Consider the following 22,705-nt stretch of genomic DNA (forward strand, 5'->3'; position numbering starts at 1 on the left):
GAAGCGCAGCAACCCGTTGATGCCGCTGTCGCTTCTATGTCAACCCGATCGTTGGTCTGATTGGTTGAAAGACTATCCAATTGCGCCCAGAGACATTTGAGCGGCGCCCGTTGGTGACGCCCCTTTGGAAATGGGCTGTGAATGAACCTTCCCGAGACCCACTCTCAGTTACAACTGAGAAGGGTCTGGTGTCAACCAGGCTACCTCCTTCTTAATGATTTTACTTACTTTAACTGAGCCGTGTAATAATGCACACGAGAACAAAAGTTTTGTGGTTATTGTGCATTAGCCTGGTGCTTGTTGTGTAAGATTAAATCAAAGTAACCACAGTGCATCTGGTGTGTGGAATTGCACTTTGACAATATGCGTCAGACTTGAGTGCAGCCTTCAGATGGCTGTCAAGGGTCTTAATCAGCTGAATGTAGCAACCTTCATGCAGCATACCAACTGCTGGGATAACAGATGGCAACAATTCTATATTAATGTACTCCACCTTCCTTGATTTGTTCTTTACATTTCGTGTCTACTGGTTGAAGAATGTAAAATGAAAGTGAAACAAGTATATCATGAATTGTAGGGGTTTCATAGAGGATTACGTAGGTGTATCTCACCCAATTAAATTGATCCAAATAGCACATGCATCCCATTAACTCTGTCTCCTAAAAGGAGTTACATCCATATTGGACAATTCCACACCTCAGGGTTTACATCTAATGCCAATGCAGGAAGTAGCATGTATGTGTGGAGGTTGGAGTGGTGTGTGGTGCATCTGTGAAAGATTGCTGCAAGTTGTATGTGAGAATTTATACAATAAAAATACCAATAATCAATAAATAGTGTTTTATGCTAAGCACTTTGATTTGCCTTGTCGCAGAAAAACTATATAAAAACCTACAGTTCAGTGTTTGGAAAAACAGCCTAATGGTTTGTTTCACAAATTTGCATTTGGTTTGACTTGTACTATTGTGAAAAACTAAAAATACACTATGCGTGTATGTATGTGTGTTTTGGCATTTTTGGCACACTTCTACCTCAGTCTACTGCACACAGACACAAGTACTTTTGCATATTCTGCTGAAATAGAGACCTGTGGTGCCATGCCAACAATCTCATTCAACCATTTCACAAACTGAGGAAAGGGTCGTGCCATGGGTCAGAGGGTATCAGAGGTCATAATTGATTAACCAATCAATCGGCTCTGCTCCTAGGCCTTGATGTTCATATGGAACCCCCATATGGCTGGAAGGCCTGTGTTAAAAGTGTGTGTTATCATTTAAAGCAGACACTCACGGTGAATCAGAGGGTTTATGTTATACAAGGCTGCATTACAGAGCATATTAATATGTCAGAAAGCATGGCAATATCTAAAAACATCTCATTTAAAGCTTGCTTGTCAGGTGACTGTAATGAAGGTTGTGAGAGGAATAGAAACCAGTCTCTCCAGGCAAGCACAGAGAATATGGTCTGATCTATCTTTATTCTCCATGCCAAGTATGAGCTCTTATCCTCTGGCAGAAGATATAGGGTACCCCAATGTAAACTAAATATTTCTAAACTATAGGCCTAATTTGGACCTACCTCAATTAAAACTTAAAATAATGTTGCTTGAGGCTGCAGGGGTTGTGCAATAGCTTTATGATATGATGCATATAGGGTTGTGTGTAGGTTGCTCTTGTCACTCTTTGTGAAAGATGAGCAATAGATTGTGGCTATGTGATGTGCTTCAGTCTGGCTACATATCACTTTGTTTATGTTGTTTTTTATTGTAAGTACAGTATATGTCAGCTGTATGATAAAACATTATGTCAAGTGTTATGTGTGAAGCATTTGAACTCAAGGCAAATATCCATCTTGGGACAATAAAGGAGGCTATCGCCTGCAAAGTGGTCTCCATGAAGTGTAAAAATGAAAACGTTGTCGTAGGACTATAGCAAACACATCGTTCGAAAGCTCTCAACCTCGACAGTAACATATGTCAGTCTGAAGAGGATACATTACTCATGCTTTGAAATATTGACCTCTGAACCTTCAACCCAGTACATGTTTGAAGGCTTGTCATTTAGCAACAGAAGGTGCTACACACATAGGACCAGCTGTTATAGAAAGCTCTGGACCGCAGTTGTCATGTAGATATGGTCACCAAAGTTTACTCACTGCAAGCACTGTCAAATATGGTAATAAGCTATTTTCACCTATTTACCGATTCAATTTTTTAAATTTGATGACACCAGTGTGTTCCCCATTCCAAAAAAAAAACAAAATTCTACACTGCCAACTTCTACTTACGAGAAATATACCAATATATTTTAAATAATACTCCCACTAGAGATGTTTCACAGAACCTGTTACAAAGCTAGTGTATTTGTAGTTCTTCCAGGGTGGGTGGATGGACTTGTTCGACTCCTGTTTTTCTGCTGTCTGCTGTGAATGGGCTTCATTCCATTTCAGATTGGCGCTGCCCGCCCGAGCAAACAATACATGAGACAAATAAATGAAACTGTATTTTATTATTGTTTATTTATTGTTATCTTTATTGTTTAAATCCTCAAATACTACGTTAGACAAAAACATCAATGTTACGAATATTATGTATTTTTATCTTTCCTATGCCCCGAGCAGTAATTACTACGTCACTTCCGGAGTATTCCGTTGATTTTTTTTAAACTTTATTACAGTGCGTAACTTACTGGAACAAAACTGAGCAACAACACGTTGCTCGTGACAAAACCACTGATTAAATACTGTATGTACATAGAAGCGATACTGGCGTTAAAGACCCACTTATCGCTGTCCGATACTCTGATATAAATGCCTGCATTACATTGTGAGATAGCGCCCAGCTCGGCCCATATCATAGTGTTTTGTCTTACAGCATACTGTAATATTTCACCGGTAATAAGACCGAAATAATATTATTAAAATAACGAAATTAATACCATGATAACATCTAAATAAATGTTGATAGATGTAGCATTTTAGTTTTAAAATTATCAATAAACAACAACGCAATCCAGCTTCCCTGGCAGTAAGACCAAAATAATAACATTAAAAGAAATACATATAAACCATGATAAGATCTCATGAATAAATGTAGATTAAAACAGTGGTTATACGGCTAAAAATACCAATAATAGCAAAACTGTATACAGCTTCTCTGCTGCAGCCCGAATGACAGAAAAAATTGTGCTGTGATCACGAAAGATGCTTCCCATTGAAATACATTAGTTTAAAAAATGTGCTGACCATCACGAATATAACGAGATAAACGTGTCCGTGTACCATATCAATAAATTAAATTACGTGAACATTTCACGAACATATATATATATATAGGGGGTTCCTGCTGCCACCAGCACAGCCTTGTAGAACTCATAGGTTAAAGAGGAGATTTATGACATGATTTCTTGAAATGTCATTTTTGCAATTATTTCGTTTTTATTTTTTATTTTTTGGCTGTGTTTGTTGTTTATTTATTACTGGTGGCTGTAAACCAAATTGCCCTCCGTGGGTAATAAAGATACATTGAACCTTGAACCTGGGTTGACTTATCGCAGGTTTTATTGTCGGGTTTTGCATGTGTGTATTGTAGGGATGCTAATTTAGATTTTTCCTCTGACCGATAGCCGACCCTTTAACTGATCATTAACTGTTAACTGACAAGCAGGCAGCGGAGTCCCTGTTCACCCATCAGGGATGCTCCGACACACTTTCCGCACTCCTTTGACAGCTTGATGACTTGTAGCGGTCGTGCAGCCACGATGTTCTATGCATTGCTGTGGACACATCCAGACACTTTCCTGGAACAGCTTGCGCGAACGTCACAATTCCACAGTGGTGTGTGTGTGTGTGTGTGTGTGTGTCATGTAGCTGTTGAGTGCTGTCACATTCCCCTCCTTGTTAAAACTAATAAACTGGCACAGCTGCTCCTGGCTTGTTAGCATGTGATGCAGCGTGGCTAATGTAGCATAAAGCAAGCAGCTGTGATCTCATTAATCAATAGCATATGTCTCTGATTGTTAAGATTGCATTTATAACCAGAAAAGCCCACAGCTACGTAGTAAGTTCAGAGGGTGTTGATATTGATCGATTGTTATGAACAGGTTGGCGCTGATGCTCGGCCTCACACTTTTACAGACTTTAGGGCCTAAGCCTTTTTGGGGCCCAAAGCAAAAAATGGATTCGGGGCCCCGCTGCTGAAGGCCAGGTTCCTAGCCCCTGCTGATTTTGATCAATGTGCATCATTCATCAATTCCAAGAGTGTAATGTTAAGGATTGTTGGACTAGAGATGATATTCAACAAAATGGAATAGCATTGAATAACATATCATCACTTGGATCTTCTGTAGCTGTAGGCTACTCTGTAGTTTCAACTGCTTCTACATGCCTTCATCTCATCTCCCATTGACATTAAGTCAATCCAGAAATCTGCTGCAAGGCTGCATTAGGTCCACTAGACGCTCTCACATCTTCCTGTTCTCAAGTCTCTTCACTGGCTCCCTGTCCATACAGGACCCAGGTTAAAAGTATTCCTCTTACATACAGAGCATTGCACAGTCAGGCTGCTGTACATGTGGATGAGCTACTTCAGCCATATTCCTCAGCTCGCTGCCTTGGGTCTAATATGTTAAAGTGACTGTCTGTTCCATGCACCCGGCTTCAAACCTGCTTTTCTGAGTCCATAGCACCTAAACTGTGGAATGCCCTGCTGTTTCTGTGGAGTATGGCAGATAAAGACATGTCTGGTTAACCTGTCTGCACTGCATGTGTCATTATGTCATTTTTCTCCCACTTATTGCCTTCACATTTGTACAGTGGAGAGTAATGTTGCTAGTAACTATTGTTCTAGTCCAGTGTTGTCATTGTGAGTCTTGTATAGAGATTATTATGTAATTTTAATTGTGGATTGTGTTTTTATATCGTATTGTGTTCTCTCCGATTTTGTTTAATACCCTTGTGAAGCACTTTGGGATTTATGTCCCAGATGTCTACAAATACATTTACCTTACTTACTCATCTATAGTCTATAGGTAGATTAAAAACAATGTCCAAATACAAAAGAACATTGAGTGAGTAAAGTAAAGTCAGTGATCCACAGCCACTGTATGTGTGTGATGGATGAAAGTAGGCCAGGGAACAGTACTATCCTGCAGCTCCTTTCAGTCTGCACTACATCCACTCTTCTCATCATCTTTTCTCTTGTCATTCTCTCCATTCTTTGTCTTTCTGTGTCTTATCCACCCCTCCTGTCAAGGTTTTCAAATTGAAAGTTTTTATTTTTCTGAAGATGTTCTGAGAGGTCCTTTGCTGTCCTCAGAGGAAGGAAGCTAAGACACTGGAGAGATGAAGAGTTTTTTTTTTAAATAAATCTTTTATAAAACAAGCTTTTAACTGCAGTTATTTTGTGACAAAAAGGCTGTATGTAGCCATATATTGTAAAACTATTTGTTCATGTTATGAAGAACCTTTCATGAAGGCATCTGCAGCACCAAGCTTGTATAGTTCTACATCAATCATGAACACACATTATGCTTTTTGTAGGCTTAGAAATGCTACACGTTTCTTTTTACAATACCACTTAACTCAGCAGCTTTCAATCATTTAGCCTAACAAATGGCCAGTTAACTAATTAAATCAGTGTTCTTCAAAGCATTTTAATCTTTCTTTTTTTAAATAATTAGGTCTATATTTACCATGAAGAATATTCAAGTCTAATTGAAAATGTGCATTACTTTCAGTTAAATGCACAGCATTATATTATATGAAAATATTTCTTTGTTTGTCTTTATTTCTGCTGTTTGATAAAGTGGCAAAGTCACCAACTGCCTGTTTGCAGCTCATCTAACCATTAGGGTTGGCTATCATTAGTTTATCATTAGTGTTGACTTATTTCTGATACTTTTAAAACTCATGAACGGTGCTTGAACCGATACTTTTAGACAAAAGAGGAGCACAAAACATTAAAGTGTCATTAAAGAACGGCTTGTTTATTGCTAAAGCCATATTACATGTGTGTTGCATGTAAATTCAATTTGGTAAAGTGTCCTTGTGTTTCGTGGAAAGCGCTATATAAATGTGTATATATGCGTCAATAGCAAGTGAGCTAAACACATTTTATGAAACAGCTAAAGCGCCTCACTACCCGGCATGACCCTTTACAGTTTGTCTACCATCCCAACTGATCAACAGAATCTGTCACTAAGTTTAAGGACCTGGGATTAAACACTTCACTGCGCATGTGGATCCTTGACTTCCTGACAGGCAGACCCAAGGTGGTGAGGGGTGAGGGTGAGCGGACACACCTTTTCCACCCTCATCCTTAAGACCACCTTAAGCACCCCAGGGCTGTGTTCCGAGTCCCCTGCTGTACTCCCTGTAAACCCACGACTGGATAGCCACTTTCAACTACAACAGCATCATCAGGTTTGCTGACGACACAGCTGTGGTGAGCCTGATCACAGACACCAATGAAAAGGCCTACCTGAAGGAAGTAGAGGACCTGACCCGCTGGTGTCAGGACAAAAACCTACTCATATAGATATGACTGATAGTGGACTTCGGGAAGAAGCAGGGAAGAACTACGCCCCCCCCAAGTCAGAGACTGTTTAACCTGAGGATCCTGGTATCCCCTCAAATACTGGGCAATTTCTACTCCTGCATCGTTGAGAGCGTCCTGCAGGGAACATCACTGCCTGGTACTGAAACCGCACCGAACAGGGCCGCAAGGCTCTGCAGAGAGTGATTTGATCGGCTGAACATACAAGCCCTACCCTGCCTAAAGGATATTTAGACCAGGCGCTGCAAGAAAAAGGCCAGGAGAATCATTGAAGATCAAACCAGCCTTTTCTCTCGGACGATTGGTCTGTCATGGTGAAACTACACTGTTCCGAAGGAGGATTAACGTTACAGAAAAAATAATAATTCATCACCATTTTATTTTTGATCTTATTCTGCATTAAATATGTCTGTTCATGTGAAGCACTCGGTGCATTTAATTTCCTTATTGTAAAGCACTGAGTGGTAGGCTGTTTCTTGTATGAAAGGTGTTTGAAGTTTATTACATGATATATGTATGTATTTTTTGAAAATAATTGTTCAATTTATGCAAGATAAGCAAACGTGTTAGGACTACGAATCTACTGTACATATTCTATGTTATAAAAGTCAGATGGTTGTGGGTGGGTCAAAGAAATGCATCATGAATGAGGACAATATTCTCTATACTGTAAACAGAGCAGTCCGCTGCTGACAGCAGTCAGAACCTTAACTCCATTGATTATTTCAGAAGCTAAAGGTTTAGTTTGTTTCCTCTGTCAAGTTTATAACTACTTTTTTTTAGTTTTGCTGTTTAAATATCCCAGGATATCAGCTGCAGGGACATACTTGGAAAGGTTTACAGTTACTGAAAGCAGCCTCTCTAATCATTCAAGTGCATCTTTAAAGAAAACACTCATACATCACTACAATACATACATACATACATAAAAACATATATACATACATACATACATACATACATACATACATACATACATACATACATACATACATACATTTCTAAAAGCTTTAGCCTACAGAGACTGTAGAGAGGGAGTGAAAATAATTTATTTGGGTAGGTGGATGATTTAAGTTAATTGATTTAGATGCCGTCAGAGCCGATCTGCGTATTCTCAGACAATATTCCTACTTTCTTATTCTTATTCTTATTCTTTATTTTATAAGGAACATCCCACATTAATTAACATTTCTGTAAATGTGCCAGTGTTAGCCAGCCGGCTAATTTTCAACTGTAGTCCTTTGGCCAGATGATTTTAACCATGGTCAAAATAATGTAGTCATATCTGTATTGTGTATGTATCTGTGACTTTCAACAAAACATGTTAAAATAAGCCACTGCGGGGGCAAACGGGTAAACGGATGCTGCGCTCAGCTAAAAATAAACCAATATTCGGTGTACTGTGTAACTGGATTCAGCGATGCATTCATTCACAGTTCTGTAAACACATGCTCACTGTAATGTTGTACTACCAGTCGGAGACAAGAGTAAAGTTCTTTCATTAACCGCTTTATTAAGCCACTCAAACAGTGCCACAAAGTACAGTACAGGGTTACTACTGCGCACCTTAATATTTTGATTATGATAGCGAAATAATGTGTCGTTTAAATTATGCTGCCGCAAGGACTTGTGGGACGACATTATCTCTTTTCCTTTCGTAAAGGATGGTCCAGTGTATCCTATGATAAAGGAGGTAACAAAGGACGCATTGAAGCACCTTTCCTTATCACTTAGACAATTGGAACAGCTCTTATCATGGCTGCCGCTGAGATTCTTCTGGGTAATTTCACTCAGGAACCTTCCAAAGCAATCGGACTGCAGTCCAGCACTGAGAGGCTCAGTAAGGAGCTGCTACCCTCCCCCATCATATACACATATATTTATTATTATTACTGTTTTTAATGCAGGAACAGGATTACATTTAACTGGAACTGTACTTTATATGATTTTCACTTGATGATTGATTGATTGGTTGATTGATATTAAACGTTCTGAAGGTAGGCCCGCCCACACCGAACAGCCAGTCAGGGCAGTAAAAACATGATTCAAATGACTAAATAATCACTTTGTGTGATAACTAATAACTGTATGTGTCTCCTTCTTCCTCTTCCCTTCTCTCATTCCATGCAATTACAACCAGCCATTGTGTCTGACAGCAACAACTTATTATCATGTCACTTGTTTCCTCTTCTGTCTCAGGTCTGATCACCACAACCTCCAGGAAACTGGACCGTGAACAACAAACGGAACACGTTTTAGAGGTGAGGACATAGTGTGAGTGTGTGTGTGTGTGTATGTGCATGCGTGTGTGCATGTGTGCGTGTGTACGTGCACAAAGTCATGTGCTTAACACACGGTAGATGATACCTGGCTGAAAGGCAGAATGAAAGCGTCAGCCGGGGAAGCAGAGGAAGATGATGGACACAGCTCTGAGGGTTTTTGCTGCTATTGTATTATACAGATATAGATAATTTTACTGATAATACTTGAGTCCTACCAAATACAATACATTTTTGGTAGTGACCAAAATATGTCCCGTACTATGTCTGTACTGAAAGTTGGCATCAGATGGCCAGTCAGATTTGCAGTTTTCTTTACTTATTCTTTGATAAGGTAGTTGCTGAATTCTACTTTACCAAATTAATTCCATTATTTATGTTCTCATACGGTTGCTCGTGTTTAGATAACATTAAACATCTGAGATTTTGTACATGCAAGTTCAACAATGACCGTTGAAACAGTAGTTTGAGAAAACGGTGTCAAGTTGATCATCACTCACTAGCTTTTTTCCTGAACTTTCCACTGCATCTTACAGTCAGGGTTTAAAGTGGGAACCTTTAGATTATTAAGTAAATTCTAAATCTGATTTGCAGTTTCATACGTCAGTGGTTCATTCTGCAGCAGCGGTGAACTGCAGCGATGCACAGCCATGAGTCCGGTGTCAGTGGTTAGTTCACACTTCTGTACACGTGTTATAAAAGAAGGACAGTAGTGTCTGTTATCTAAACTGCTAAAGTCAGTTTAGTGAAGTGATGATACCGTTGTCAGTAGTCTACCGGTTACTATCAGGCTCGGTAGTGAACGACACGCTAACATGCTGACGGATTTGGTGTTTTTATCTGAGCTGGACCAGAGACTATTCAGTTAAAACAGATCAGTGATGCTGTTCTGCCCTCGGTGTTCCCCGTAAAGTTAGCTGGAAGTGATGTAATGTAGCGTTTTATGTAGAGTGAGCATTGCTCTGCCTGGGTCTGCCTGGCTCTGTCTGGGTCTTCCTGGGTCTTCCTGGGTCTGCCTGGCTCTGCCTGGGTCTGTCTGGTTCTGCCTGGGTCTTCCTGGAGAAGGTCAGTAGCGGCTGGTGGCGGCTGGTAGCTGCTGAGATGTGAGCGACGGCCAGCTTGACCGCAGTCTTTTTCTTAGTCAGCCGAGCTAGTTTAAATCGAGTCCTCTGAGCTTTTCGGGGGGGTCCAGAGGCAGCGTCTGATGTTTCTGCATCACGCTCGCCGTCACTCGCACCTCCTAAAATGAATTCTGACCTTAACTTTAAATGCATTGACATAGCCCTGGATACACATGTGACTATATCCACTTTTCAATATAAGGTGTTAACACAGAGTATAGATATAGAAAAAAGATGAATTGGATTATATTCAAAAACAGTGTACAGCTTTATATTTTACAGCCTTTTTATTTTAAAATAAAACTCCCTCTGAACAAAAAATAATAAAATGGTAATATTCAGCATACACTAATATTTAGCATTGAATAAATATAATAAAATAGAAATACAAAATGAATAATGCAACAGATTATAAAATATCACACAAAATATATTACAATAATTTAGAAACAAGAAATGGCATCAAGTTATTTATAAAAATTCTACAAACAAACTACTCATGAGGAGCAGCTGATAGTGACCAAGAGGCGAGTCCCACAGACTGAGCTGTTTCCTGGGAGGGATAGAAGCCATGACAGTGCAGCCTTCAGAGGACTAATGCTAGTATGTTGAAGCCACAGTTAGGTCTACAGATAAGCACAGAGTCAGCACTAGTTCCCAGCACAAGGATAGAACGGCGTGGTGAGTGGTGCTCTGCCAATAACCTCATCATAAACACCACAAAAACAAAAGAACTCATAATAGACTTTAGAAAACATAACACATGAGTGCGTGGAGAAAGTTCATTCATTCAAATTCCTGGGCATCCATATCACGGACTGTATCTCAATGTCAACTAACACCACAACAGTTGTCAAAAAAGCACAGCAATGCCTTCACTTCCTGAGGATACTCAGGAAAAACAACATGAATGCAAAGCTGCTGGTGTCCTTTTACAGATCCACCATTGAGAGCATCCTTTCATGCTGCATCTCTGTGTGGTTTGCTGCATGTTCCGATGCAGACAAAAAGGCTCTGCAGAAAATTATCAAGATTGCAGAAAAAAATCATTGGTTGCCCCCCTTCCCTCCCTGTCAGATATTGCACTCAGTCGCACTCTCTCGAGAGCCAAGAACATCATCAAGCACAATACTCATCCTGGCCACCACCTGTTTCAATTGCTACCCTCTGGTAGGCGTTATAGGTCTATACAATCCAGCACCACCAGATTTAAAAATAGCTTCTTCCCAAATGCAATAGTTTCCCTAAACAAATGTAGTTAGACAAACCCAGTCACTCACTGTCACCTCCTGCACTTCGATACTTGCACGTATCTGATCATTGCTCTTTTACTGTTTTTATTCTGTTTTATTCGTCCCGTAAGGATTATTTATTGTATTTATTGTATGCACCCAGTGGAGTTGCGCTCCTAATTTTGCTGTATTGTAAAGTACAATGACAATAAAGGCATTCAAAAAAGGGTTACACTTTAGTTGTCAGGTCAATGGTACACTTCAACTTCTATTTATATTGTGTGTCAATGGTCTGACCCCTGTTACAAGACATAATGAGCTGACAAGTGGCCAACATGCCAAGGCTTTAGGAATGCTAAACTGTGTTCTCTAAATCTGTTCAAATGTCTAACAAGAGTGCTTCAGGTATGGCTGCTTTAGCTCTACAACAACAATGTAGCCTATATAGAGACAGCTACTTTGTCAACTGTAAATCTCTCCCTTATGAAGACTTAGAGGAGGTACACAAACTACACATTTACATGTCTGGACTTTCCTGTGAACACATTCTCTACAGACATTTTTTTTTACTTTTCAGCATTGGTTATGTAAAGAAGCTACGACGGAGCATTAGGGCCACGTCAAGGGAAGAAAAATTAAGGAGGAAGATTTTTTATTTATTTTGCATTTCGAGAATAAAGTTGAAATGTCGAGAATTAACTCGAAATGTCTAGAATAAAGTCAACATGACGAGAATAAAGTTGAACTACCATTTTGAGAATAATGTCGAAATGTCGAGCTTAAAGTTGAAATGACGAGAATAAATTCAACTCCTTCATGACTTACATTCACACATTAGAGCGACTGTCTGCCATGCCAGCTGTCATGTAGGCAACATCATAGATATGGGTTACATCCTTGGAGTGCCACACTCGCCTAAGCTCCACTCCTTCAGGATCAAACTATTTGATCAATTGTCTTATTGTGTCTTGTGATACAACATATCCTCTCTGTATTGCGCATAGGCGTAACCATCGATAGCCTACCCTTGCATCTGTCCATTACAAGCTATTTCAGTTTGCAGGAATACGCCCACCTCTTCCAAGTTTGTGTGGTTTCTCCTTCTGAACAGACTTATCCCCATATTGTGTTTATGCCATAAAAGAAGAAAAGAATTTCCTTGTTATTAAAACCGATTCTGAAGTATAATTTCACGAGTTCATATAGGCCTTCACAAGACATTTTGTAGAAGACTATAGGTAAAGCTAGAAGTTTGATTTATTTATATTCTTGAAATAGCAAGTTTTTTCTTGACATGTTGACTTTATTCTCGAAAAAGTATTTCAACTTTATTCTCGTCATGTTGACTTTATTCTCCCATTTCGACTTAATTCTCAACATTTCGACTTTATTCTCAAAAAGCAAAATAAAAAAAAATAGGAAGCTGAGACAATTGTTGGTGTCATTATCTTTTTCAATAACATAAATAGATTTTATAACTACTACCTGCAGCTGGTGATTCTTTTATATTGCCAGCATCTTATTTTGATACAGTGATATGCAGCAGCCATAGCTGGAACTTTTTACTTGATGTAAAATGGTTAATCAAAGTTGTAATTCAATATTTTTGTGTCAATAAAAAACAAACAATAAATCTTTCAGCACTGACCAAAGGAGCGTGCAGCTGTGTGATGAAGCATTGATCAGCTGACACAGGACGGTGCAATCAGCTGAGTTTGGCCCTGGTTGGTCTTTGAAGCGGCTTTCTTAAGGAGCTGACACACCAAAACACATTTTACACAGTGAAGGGCATAACTTTAAAATAATAATTTAATACATCAAATGTAGACAAGCATATTGACCATCACAGCAAACATACACGCACACACACACACACACACACACACACACACACACACACACACACACACACACACACACACACACACACACACACATACAAACGCTCTCATGCTAATCTTTTGTTTTTTATCATTATGCTCTCTCCCCCTCAGTCAGCTAGCCAGACCAGTCTTCACAGTCTCTGCAGTTGCTCATGTCTGGCATTTTGTAAAATGACAGATGGTATTGTTGAATGAAGCCAGCCATGAGCACAGGGGAAATGAACTGCTGCTGCGTCGTGAATCTGTGACAAGCTATAAAGTGATTGCACTTCGAGCAAAATTAATATAAATGTAGGACAAAGAAAAAAAAAGCCTGCTTCTTAGCTCTCATTGGCTAGCTCCACCTCACAGTGATCACCTTCTTTTTTTACCACGTCCAGAGTCCAGAAGCGGCTCCAGAAGTAGCTGTCAAAACATAGGAAGACAGATTGTTTCCTCTTTATCATATTTGTCAGAGACTGAAGGAGAATAGCAGCAAATAGAATGAACACAGACATGTGCAGTGGTTACTGTTGAATAGTCAGGGTTTTAAAGTCATTACATTCTATAGCCTCCCCTACCACCCCCCTTTTTTCTTTTTTGAAAAATCTCACATAGGTAGCATAGGTATTCAGAAACTCAAAGATATTCAGTTTACAATTATATAAAACAGACAAAAGCAGCCAGAAAGTGGTTAATTTAATGTTTGCAAAACTAAAAATGTCAAACTCAGTTGATTATTGATTCATTTAATAATTGTTTCAGCTTAGCATGATAATATGAGACACATCTAAAAGAAAATGTCTTTCTTTCTGTGTGTTCTGAATGGCCACACGTCATTATAGCCTTCTCCTGGCTGCATCCCACATTGGCAAAATCAATGCCCACTGTAAATAGTACTTCACTTGGACATTGTTCACAAAAGTTCAATTACATTTTTCAATTAAATTTTATTTATAGTATCAAATCATAACAAGAATTATCTCAAGACACTTTACAGATCTCTACAGAACTCTGTAATTTACAAAGACCCAACAATTCCAGTAATTCCCCCAAGCAAGCATTTAGTATGACAGTGGTGAGGAAAAACTCCCTTTTAGGCAGAAACCTGGAGTGGTGAGGAAAACTTCCTTTTAGGAAGAAACCTCGGACAGACCCAGGCTCTTGGTAGGCGGTGTCTGACGGTGCCGGTTGGGGGTGTGATGAACAGTGGCAAATATAGTCACAATAAAGATAATAGAACTATGACTAGAAATAGTAGTTGTAGTAGCTCATGGCGTAGCAGGGCACTGCAGGGCGTAGCAGGGCATAGCAGGATGTAGCAGTGCGTTGCAGGGCGTAGCTGGACGTAGCAGGGCACTGTCAGGTGTAGCAGTGTGTAGCAGGCTGTAGCAGCGCATAGCAGTGCGCCGAGCAGGACCACGGCTACAGCTGCAACCATGATTTAGGTGCCACCCTAATCCAAGGAAAACTGCAGGGTGAGAAAACATAAGAGCTCCGGGGAATAAGGCTTATTCCCTTATTTTTGCAGAAACCTGTCAGCACTCAAATGTGCGTAAGAGTGCTATTGAGTGTGCATAGATTCTGTTCTTACCTCAGAACAAATCCCAAATAAGAAAACATTGGTGAATATCAGAATCTAGGGGAAAGGAAGACATTTCTTCTAAAGAATTGTTGGTGAATGAGGCCTAATGCTTTCAAGTGATTCTCATCAACTTGCAAAGTCAGGAAATGTCATGTCACCATGTCAGACTTACCCAGTTTTACCTTCAGATGGTCAAAAGTCAAGATCATTTGCAACATCACAAGTTAAAGAAAAACACCTGAAAGCACCATTATGGGTTGTGTCTTTGAATCCAGGATCCAGTCCCTGAATTGTAACCCATTTTCTGCATATGTATTTGTATTGAATGTCTCACTGCCCCTGCAGGTGTTGGTGTCAGATGGTGGTCCTAGTCCCAGACAGAGTACAGTGTGGGTGATGGTTCAGGTCTTGGATGAAAACGACAACAAGCCCACCTTTCCTGAGAAGGTCTACCAGGTCAAACTGGCAGAGAGAGAGCGCAGAAAGAAGGGCGAGCCCATCTATCGGGTGTTCGCCTACGACCGCGATGAAGGGCCCAACAGCGACCTCTCTTACAGCATCGTGGATGGAAACGAGGATGGCAAGTTCTTCATCGACCCCAAGACTGCAGTTGTATCTTCACGCAAGGCCTTCACTGCAGGGAGCTACGACATCCTGACTGTATGCCCACCTTCATCAATTATTAAGCATGTCTGCTTACAGGTTTAAGGACATTTTGAATATCAGTTGGATTGTCTTTGCTCAAAGTCTTATACATGCATGGATTTTGAATTTGAGGCTTACATTTGGCATTAAAAACAGTTGAGTTCATAAAAGAAACCTGCCTGATCCCAACGATATGCATTCTGGTTTCAGACTGAGCTGGGGTGGAGTGGGGGGTGTGATTTAGAACTATTTAAATTTGCTACCAGGCTAAGTGAACCGCCCTAGGGCCCCAGAACTTACTGTGTTAGTGACATCTGCTTTGTCACAATTTAACTAGAATTTTGTTTGGGAGTACACATTTTCAACTCAACAGTGCGTGTTTGCCTCAGAGTGTGCCCCTACAAGTGAATCTGTATCTGTTTGCATATGTCTACAGCTTGATGTTTCATTTCAGGCCACCTCTGAACTCATCCCAATCTAACTCCTGTGCTTCTCAGATCAAAGCGACAGACAACGGGCGTCCTCAGAAATCTTCCACAGCTCGCCTGCACATCGAGTGGATTCGTCGCCCTCCTCCCTCCACTCTCCCAGTGCTCTTCGATGAGCCATTCTACAATTTCACTATCATGGAGAATGACAAGGTGGCAGAGATCGTGGGTGTGGTGTCACTGCAGCAGAGCTCCACCCCCTGGTGGTTTGACATCACAGGTAAAATGTCCCTATAGGTGTGCAGTGTGTGGCCAGGCTCAGTGCATGCTGTGTGTTGTTGTGTGTATGAGGTGCAGCTCAGATACTGTGGCCTTGCTGCATGATCTGTTATGCCCTGCCCATCCCAGTCACCATGGTGACAGCTTCTCCAGCTGTCAGGTCTGGAGGTTATCAAGCAAAGACAAAAGTTGGCCGTCTATAAGGAACTGATATGGATGGGTTTTCCTGAGACTGTCCATTTCTAAGTATTATTCCTGACTTATCGTGAGCCTTTCATAATGTCTCTGTTTAGAGGAGGCACTGGCTCGCTCTTAATGACGAACATGCAGAGAGATTTTAAAGCCACTGTGACATTCCCCTACAAACGGTATAAAGCCCAATGTGGCACACTTAAATCCCTTGGATCTGTCAAATTTCACTTTCACCCACTTAAAAGGATTAACAAGATTATGTCATGCCCAGTGCACTAAGCTCAATTTTTACGCATTATGTATGGTGACGATTCTGGTGTGGTGAAAGTGATTTCATAATTCTAATAATCAGTACATTGGATTCTAATTCCATTAGTTTGTAATGCCATGTAATACTGTATGTACACTGACAGTTCCCCAGCCGTGATGCATGCTAGATGGACAACAGTGACCAGGAAGGACTGCACTTCCCTTAATGCACCATCCATCTTTCCTTTTGTTGTCTCTGAGCAGTGACAGAGTGTGTATCCAACTGGAGATACCTTCTGGCTCTCTTTCTCTCTCTCTCTCTCTCTCTCTATAATAAATTAAATGATAGGTCTATATTAATGATTTTAGGAGCTTAGAAAGTCATTGTTATGATAATAAAGCCGCTGTGACCTAATGCACACATATTATTGGCCAACATGGCGATAGGTCCCATGTCATGTCTCTGCTGCTTGGTCCTGGTCTGGCCTTATTTGTCTCTGGCTGACACTGGGATTAACCTCCGCCTTTCCACTACACAGAAGCTGCTTTATTGGGTGCCTGGGTAGCTCACCTGGTAGAGCGTGTGCCCATACACAGAGGATCAGTGCTACACATAGCAGCTGCGTGTTTAACTCCGACCAGCGGCGCTTTGCTACATATCATTCCCCCTCTCTCCCCTTTCACGTCTAAACTGTCCTTTCGTAATAAAGGCCTAACAATAAAAATGCCCAGAAGCCGTTTCCTTTTGCAGCATCTTGCTCTAACTTTACTTCTTTTTTAACCTCTGTGCTGCATTTCTTTTTGATCTTCACAACCTTAATTTCTTTTTGACATTTTCAGTTTTCTCTGTGATCATAACTTCAGGGAAGTAAGTTTCCCGGCCGAGGGTCAGGCTGAGCCAATCAGATTTAACAAAACACGGAGCAGCCTAAACCCTCTAAATCGACAGTATTAAACTGTCCCAGTCTGACGGCCGGGCCAGAACTCAGTTTTGCACTGTGTGCAGATGTGAGAGCCAGGCCAGCCCATGTCACAGCTGAGGGGGTATCCTCGGCACCATCATGATCACGTGTTAGAGTACAGTCTTTTTGCTGCATTTGACCAATAATGTTGCGTTTTAGTGAAGATAGTCTTTAAATTCAGTTAATCTATCTCTGCTGCCTTCCCTTTCATCTGTTCCAGATGTGAAGACTGTAGATGAAAGCTGCCTATCCACAGGTCTCTGTTCTAGCCTGGAACATTTTCATTTTCATTTTATAAATAATACATCATAGCACACAGGCATCATTGGAGCTGTGATCATTAGAATCAGCTGTGACAGGTTGTTATTTTGCAACACATTCTCATGAATGGGTTTGTATGATATCGTATGGAGATTTACGCACACCAATTCCTATGATATCCTATGAAATTAGATTAGAGTAGGGCTGTCCCAAACGATTAATCTAGCAATTATTTTTTCGATTAGTCGACTAATCTAGGTTCAAATCTCTATTTATTAAAATTGTTTAACACTGCACTGTTCAAGTAAAATGAATTTGTAGTGCAACCTGAAGCCAAAATAAAGTCACTATCAGGAGGACTACAAAAATGAAAAATTAAACAGAGCAAGTGCAAAAGGAGTAGGCTGTATTTGCTTTGCTGTCTTAAAATCCATTTCAACATCAACAAAAATACATTAAACACAAAACTTTTATTTTCCACCTTAGTTGTGAATCAAAAAGTTATCAAAATTAAAAAATTCTGGTAACACTGCTCACTCAGAGTAACATTAATAAAACTGGTTGTGCTTTTGGATAGGGGTGCGCCTATGGAGGAAATATTTATTCATAATTCAAATTGAAAGTCCAAAGAGAAATTGAAAGTCCAAAGAGAAAACGAAGCAAGATCAAATTAAAAATATTATTTTTTTAAATTTTCCATTGATCAAATTAAAAATATTATTTTTTTTTTGGCTTTTCCATTTGGATTTAATATTTGGCTTTTGAATTTCAATTTAACATTGGCTTTTAATTTGGATTTAATATTTGGCTTTTCGATCTCAATTTAACATTGGATTTTCATTTGGATTTAATATTTGGCTTTTGAATTTACATTTAACATTGGCTTTTCATTTGGACTTGACACATGTCAATGTAAATGAGGAGGCGTGGCCCAAAGGCTGGTGGGAGGGTCTGAAACGAAAGGGGTGCAGAGGCACCTTATGAACAGCAGGGGGAGCTGACTGCTGGTGAGCACACTGTTGAGGAGCATCTGTCTACAGCTTGGCCACCAGGCTGGTTTATCCTCTTATTTCACATGATAGAAACTGATGATGTAGGCTAAACACAAACGACATTTCATGCAACACCAGTGAAGTTTTCATGTAGTTACTATAATTGGGCCCGTCTTAGTGAGGACTAGATTAGGACTGTATTTAAAGCTGATTCTGGTTTCCAACTTCGCCCCAGGTGTGTCTGTTTAAAACACGGACGGAGACAACTTCTCTCTTTTGATGTTTTATTTAATTAAGCAACAGTACAAACATGGGTGTGGGTAGCTCTGCTACGTGTGTTTGTGTGTTGTCAGATCTCGAGGACACACACACACACACACACACACACACACACACACACACAATCTCAACCGGGTAGTCATCGTCCGAACTGCGACCTCTCCTTTTTCTTTCTCTAACTTTTTTCTCCGGGTGGTGCGCGCAGTGTGAGGTGCGTGTCCGCGCTATTCTCTGACACGTACTCACAACAATCACTCCTGATTGACGGCCTTTTGTACAGCCTGTGTACTTTTTCGTTCATTTGATTTCCGATTTTTGAAACGATATCCAAATTTGAAAAATGGGTCATTTTAAACCTTGTTAATATTGATGACAATGTGTTCAAACGGAAAACGAGCCATATTTCAGGAAATAAACTTGTCCATGATTCTATTGAGAGACTTCCAGCTGACAGCGGTGTCTGTGAGCATCACTGGCCTGCCAGCAGGGAAGCGATCCCGGCCGCCACCAGCTGGCTGTCCCGTCAGACTGAAGCTTCTGACAACATCGGAGAAAATGTGCAGTTGGCCATCAATGTTTGTAAAACTGCCCATATTCAAACTCTACACAGTTAATTGCTCGCATAAAAAAGTCTCAATAGTGAATTTAATGGTGAAATAGCAGACAAAAATTGTAAGAAGTTTCCAGTTGTTTGATGCTGCTGCTGCTGCTAAGGCAAACTCCCGATCTAGATTATAGAATCGATTGCTTTTTTATAATTTCCATCTGGTATTTCACACACGTTTTCCGTTTGAACACATTGTCATCAATATTAAAATGACCCATTTTTCAAATTTGGATATCGTTTCAAAATCGGAAATCAAATGAACGAAAAAGTACACAGGCTGTACAAAAGGCCGTCAATCAGGAGTGATTGTTGTGAGTACGTGTTGGAGAATAGCGTGGACACGCACCTCACACTGACGCACCACCAGGAGAAAAAAGTGAGAGAAAGAAAAAGGAGAGGTCGCAGTTCGGACGATGACTACCCGGTTGAGATTGTGTGTGTGTGTGTGTGTGTGTGTGTGTGTGTGTGTGTGTGTGTGTGTGTGTGTGTGTGTGTGTGTGTGTGTGTGTGTGTGTGTGTGTCTGTGTGTGTCCTCGAGATCTGACAACACACAAACACACGTAAACACACCCATGTTTGTACTGTTGCTTAATTAAATAAAACATCAAAAGAGAGAAGTTGTCTCCGTCCGTGTTTTAAACAGACACACCTGGGGCGAAGTTGGAAACCAGAATCAGCTTTAAATACAGTCCTAATATAGTCCTCACTAACACGGGCCCAATTATAGTAACTACATGAAAACTTCACTGTTGTTGCATGAAATGTCGTTTGTGTTTAGCCTACATCATCAGTTTCTATCATGTGAAATAAGAGGATAAACCAGCCTGGTGGCCAAGCTGTAGACAGATGCTCCTCAACAGTTCATAAGGTGCCTCTGCACTCCTTTCGTTTCAGACCCTCCCACCAGCCTTTGGGCCACGCGTCCTCATTTACATTGACATGTGTCAAGTCCAAATGAAAAGCCAATGTTAAATGTAAATTCAAAAGCCAAATATTAAATCCAAATGAAAATCCAATGTTAAATTGAAATCGAAAAGCCAAATATTAAATCCCAATTAAAAGCCAATGTTAAATTGAAATTCAAAAGCCAAATATTAAATCCAAATGGAAAAGCCAATGTTAAATTTAAATTCAAAAGCCAAATATTAAATCCAAATGGAAAAGCCAAATAGAAAATTAAAAAAATAATAATAATATTTTTTATTTGATCAATGGAAAATTTAAAAAAAATAATAATATTTTTAATTTGATCTTGCTTCGTTTTCTCTTTGGACTTTCAATTTCTCTTTGGACTTTCAATTTGAATTATGAATAAATATTTCCTCCATATGCGCCAGTCAGATACTCAGGATTGGTATCAATCCGAACTGTAATAATTGAACTAACTAAAATGCAAAGGAATATAAACAAAAAAGACTTTTTAGTGCAAACTGCATAATGACACAAACCTGAATGAATGAAACAGATGCTTTTTTTTTTTTTTTTTTTTTGACCCGACGTAGTTCAGGTGGCAGGCTGGCGGCCGCCTAAACTGCAAAGTGCTGCGGGAAACCCTGCTATTTTTAGATTAACACGTGAGTGACGCTCATAGAGAGTTAAAGAAACGCGACGCATCGACGCAAATTATTTGTGTCGACGCATTTACGTAATCGATGACGTCGACTATGTCGACGAATCGTCCCAGCCCTAGATTAGAGCTCCGAGCTGAGCTGTCCACCGCATCAGCGGCCGTTGCTAGTTGAGTTTAGCCGACAAAAGGTGACTGTGAGCTGGTACAGGGCACCGCGAGCTGTCGGCCGTTTCAGTGGACATTACAGTCAAGTTTAGCCTGCAAAAAGTGAGCGTTATACGGCAACAAAAGTTAAGATTAGGCACCAAAACGACTAGTTAAGTTAAGGAAAAATGGAAGGAAAAGATGGTGGTTTGGATTAAAACACTCCCGGGAAGCAAACACACGTTTTCTTGGTGAAAGTCTTTCGTTTTTTCCGGGAAGCGAACTCCTCTCCCCGACTTGAAAGCGCTGTATTTTATGGAAGTCCAGCCCACTGTCTCTGTCCTGTCCTCCTCCCTCGGGCCTGTCGGTCCTTCCTGTCTCACCTTCTCTCTCCTCTCTCTCCTCAATGCTTCATGCCTGGAAGGTCCCAGGTCTTTCCGTGAGATCTTCTATATTCTGCAGAGCGCTTGTGGCAGGAACTGTTCCACAGAAGGTATCTCCTTTCCAACTCTCACTATCGCTGTTAGCTGTCTTCTCTCTACTTGCTTTCCTTGTTTCCTTTCCTTTTCCTTTTCCTTGTCTTTTTTAATTGATGCTAATCCTCCACCCCGAGGTTCAGCCTGAGTGTGTCTGTGTTAGTGTTTATTCTGTGTGTGTGTGTGTTCATCGCGTGTGTGTGTGTGTGTGTGTGTGTGTGTGTGTGTGTGTGTGTTTTTTTTACATTAATAGTTCATTGAAGGGATGAAGGTTTGGTAAAAAGTTTTCACAAACACTCCTTATGGAATTAATGCATGCCTTCATGCAGTCCTTTCTAAAGGCAGGTTCACAAATGCTGACCCATTAGTTAAACTAATGGCTGCAATGACTTCTGGCAGACTGAAGAAGCACAACACACTAATGTCCATCCTGCAACAGAGTGGGGATGATGGCCACCGGCAGGAATGGTGGAACACATTGGGGGTGTGAGTTTTTCTTCACCCGAGAACATCCAAAACATGCGACCTCAGATCAGTCGATACGATCACTAAATGGATAATCAACCTTTGCCCTAGGGTGCTCTGGTACCACGTACACTTCTGAGCATCTTTGTGTTCAAACATGGTGTATGCATATGCACAGACAACTTTTACATACATCTTACAAAACCCTCCCTATACCATCAATCCTGTTCATGAAGGGTGCATATCAAAATTATGACAAAACATTTGTCAACATTTGGTTGTGTTTTGTTGTACCTCTGGTAGGGGTATCTGAAAACTTTGAAAAATTCTGACCCTGGGTAGACAATATTTATTTAGGATAACAAAACAGTATTTCAAAATTGTTTAAAATTTGTAGAAAATCTGCGGGGGTGTCGCCAGAATTCTGCGGGCGCTGCCTCTGTGTGGGTCTGTCATAACTCAGTTCTAAACAGACAGACACCATACAAAAAGTGCTGGAGTCAGCAGAACCTACTCCAAAGTCC

General features: G+C 40.4%; 1 protein-coding gene across 6 annotated transcripts in view; it reads left to right on the forward strand.

Annotated features, from left to right (window-relative positions):
- The window catches only part of fat3a (FAT atypical cadherin 3a), a 224,141-nt gene that overhangs the window by 119,228 nt on the left and 82,208 nt on the right, over nucleotides 1-22,705 (forward strand). For 4 of the 6 annotated variants that reach the window (XM_036001132.1, XM_036001133.1, XM_036001134.1 and 1 more), the window contains 4 exons: nucleotides 8,753-8,814; nucleotides 14,978-15,292; nucleotides 15,775-15,985; nucleotides 21,665-21,733. In XM_036001132.1, the coding sequence (XP_035857025.1) occupies nucleotides 8,753-8,814; nucleotides 14,978-15,292; nucleotides 15,775-15,985; nucleotides 21,665-21,733 (657 nt within the window). The remainder of the gene's footprint in view (nucleotides 1-8,752; nucleotides 8,815-14,977; nucleotides 15,293-15,774; nucleotides 15,986-21,664; nucleotides 21,734-22,705) is intronic. The other 2 variants (XM_036001137.1, XM_036001135.1) reach the window with 1 other exon arrangement.

This window comes from Sander lucioperca, chromosome 5, assembly GCF_008315115.2.
Source record: "Sander lucioperca isolate FBNREF2018 chromosome 5, SLUC_FBN_1.2, whole genome shotgun sequence".
NCBI classification, from domain to species: Eukaryota; Metazoa; Chordata; class Actinopteri; order Perciformes; family Percidae; genus Sander; species Sander lucioperca.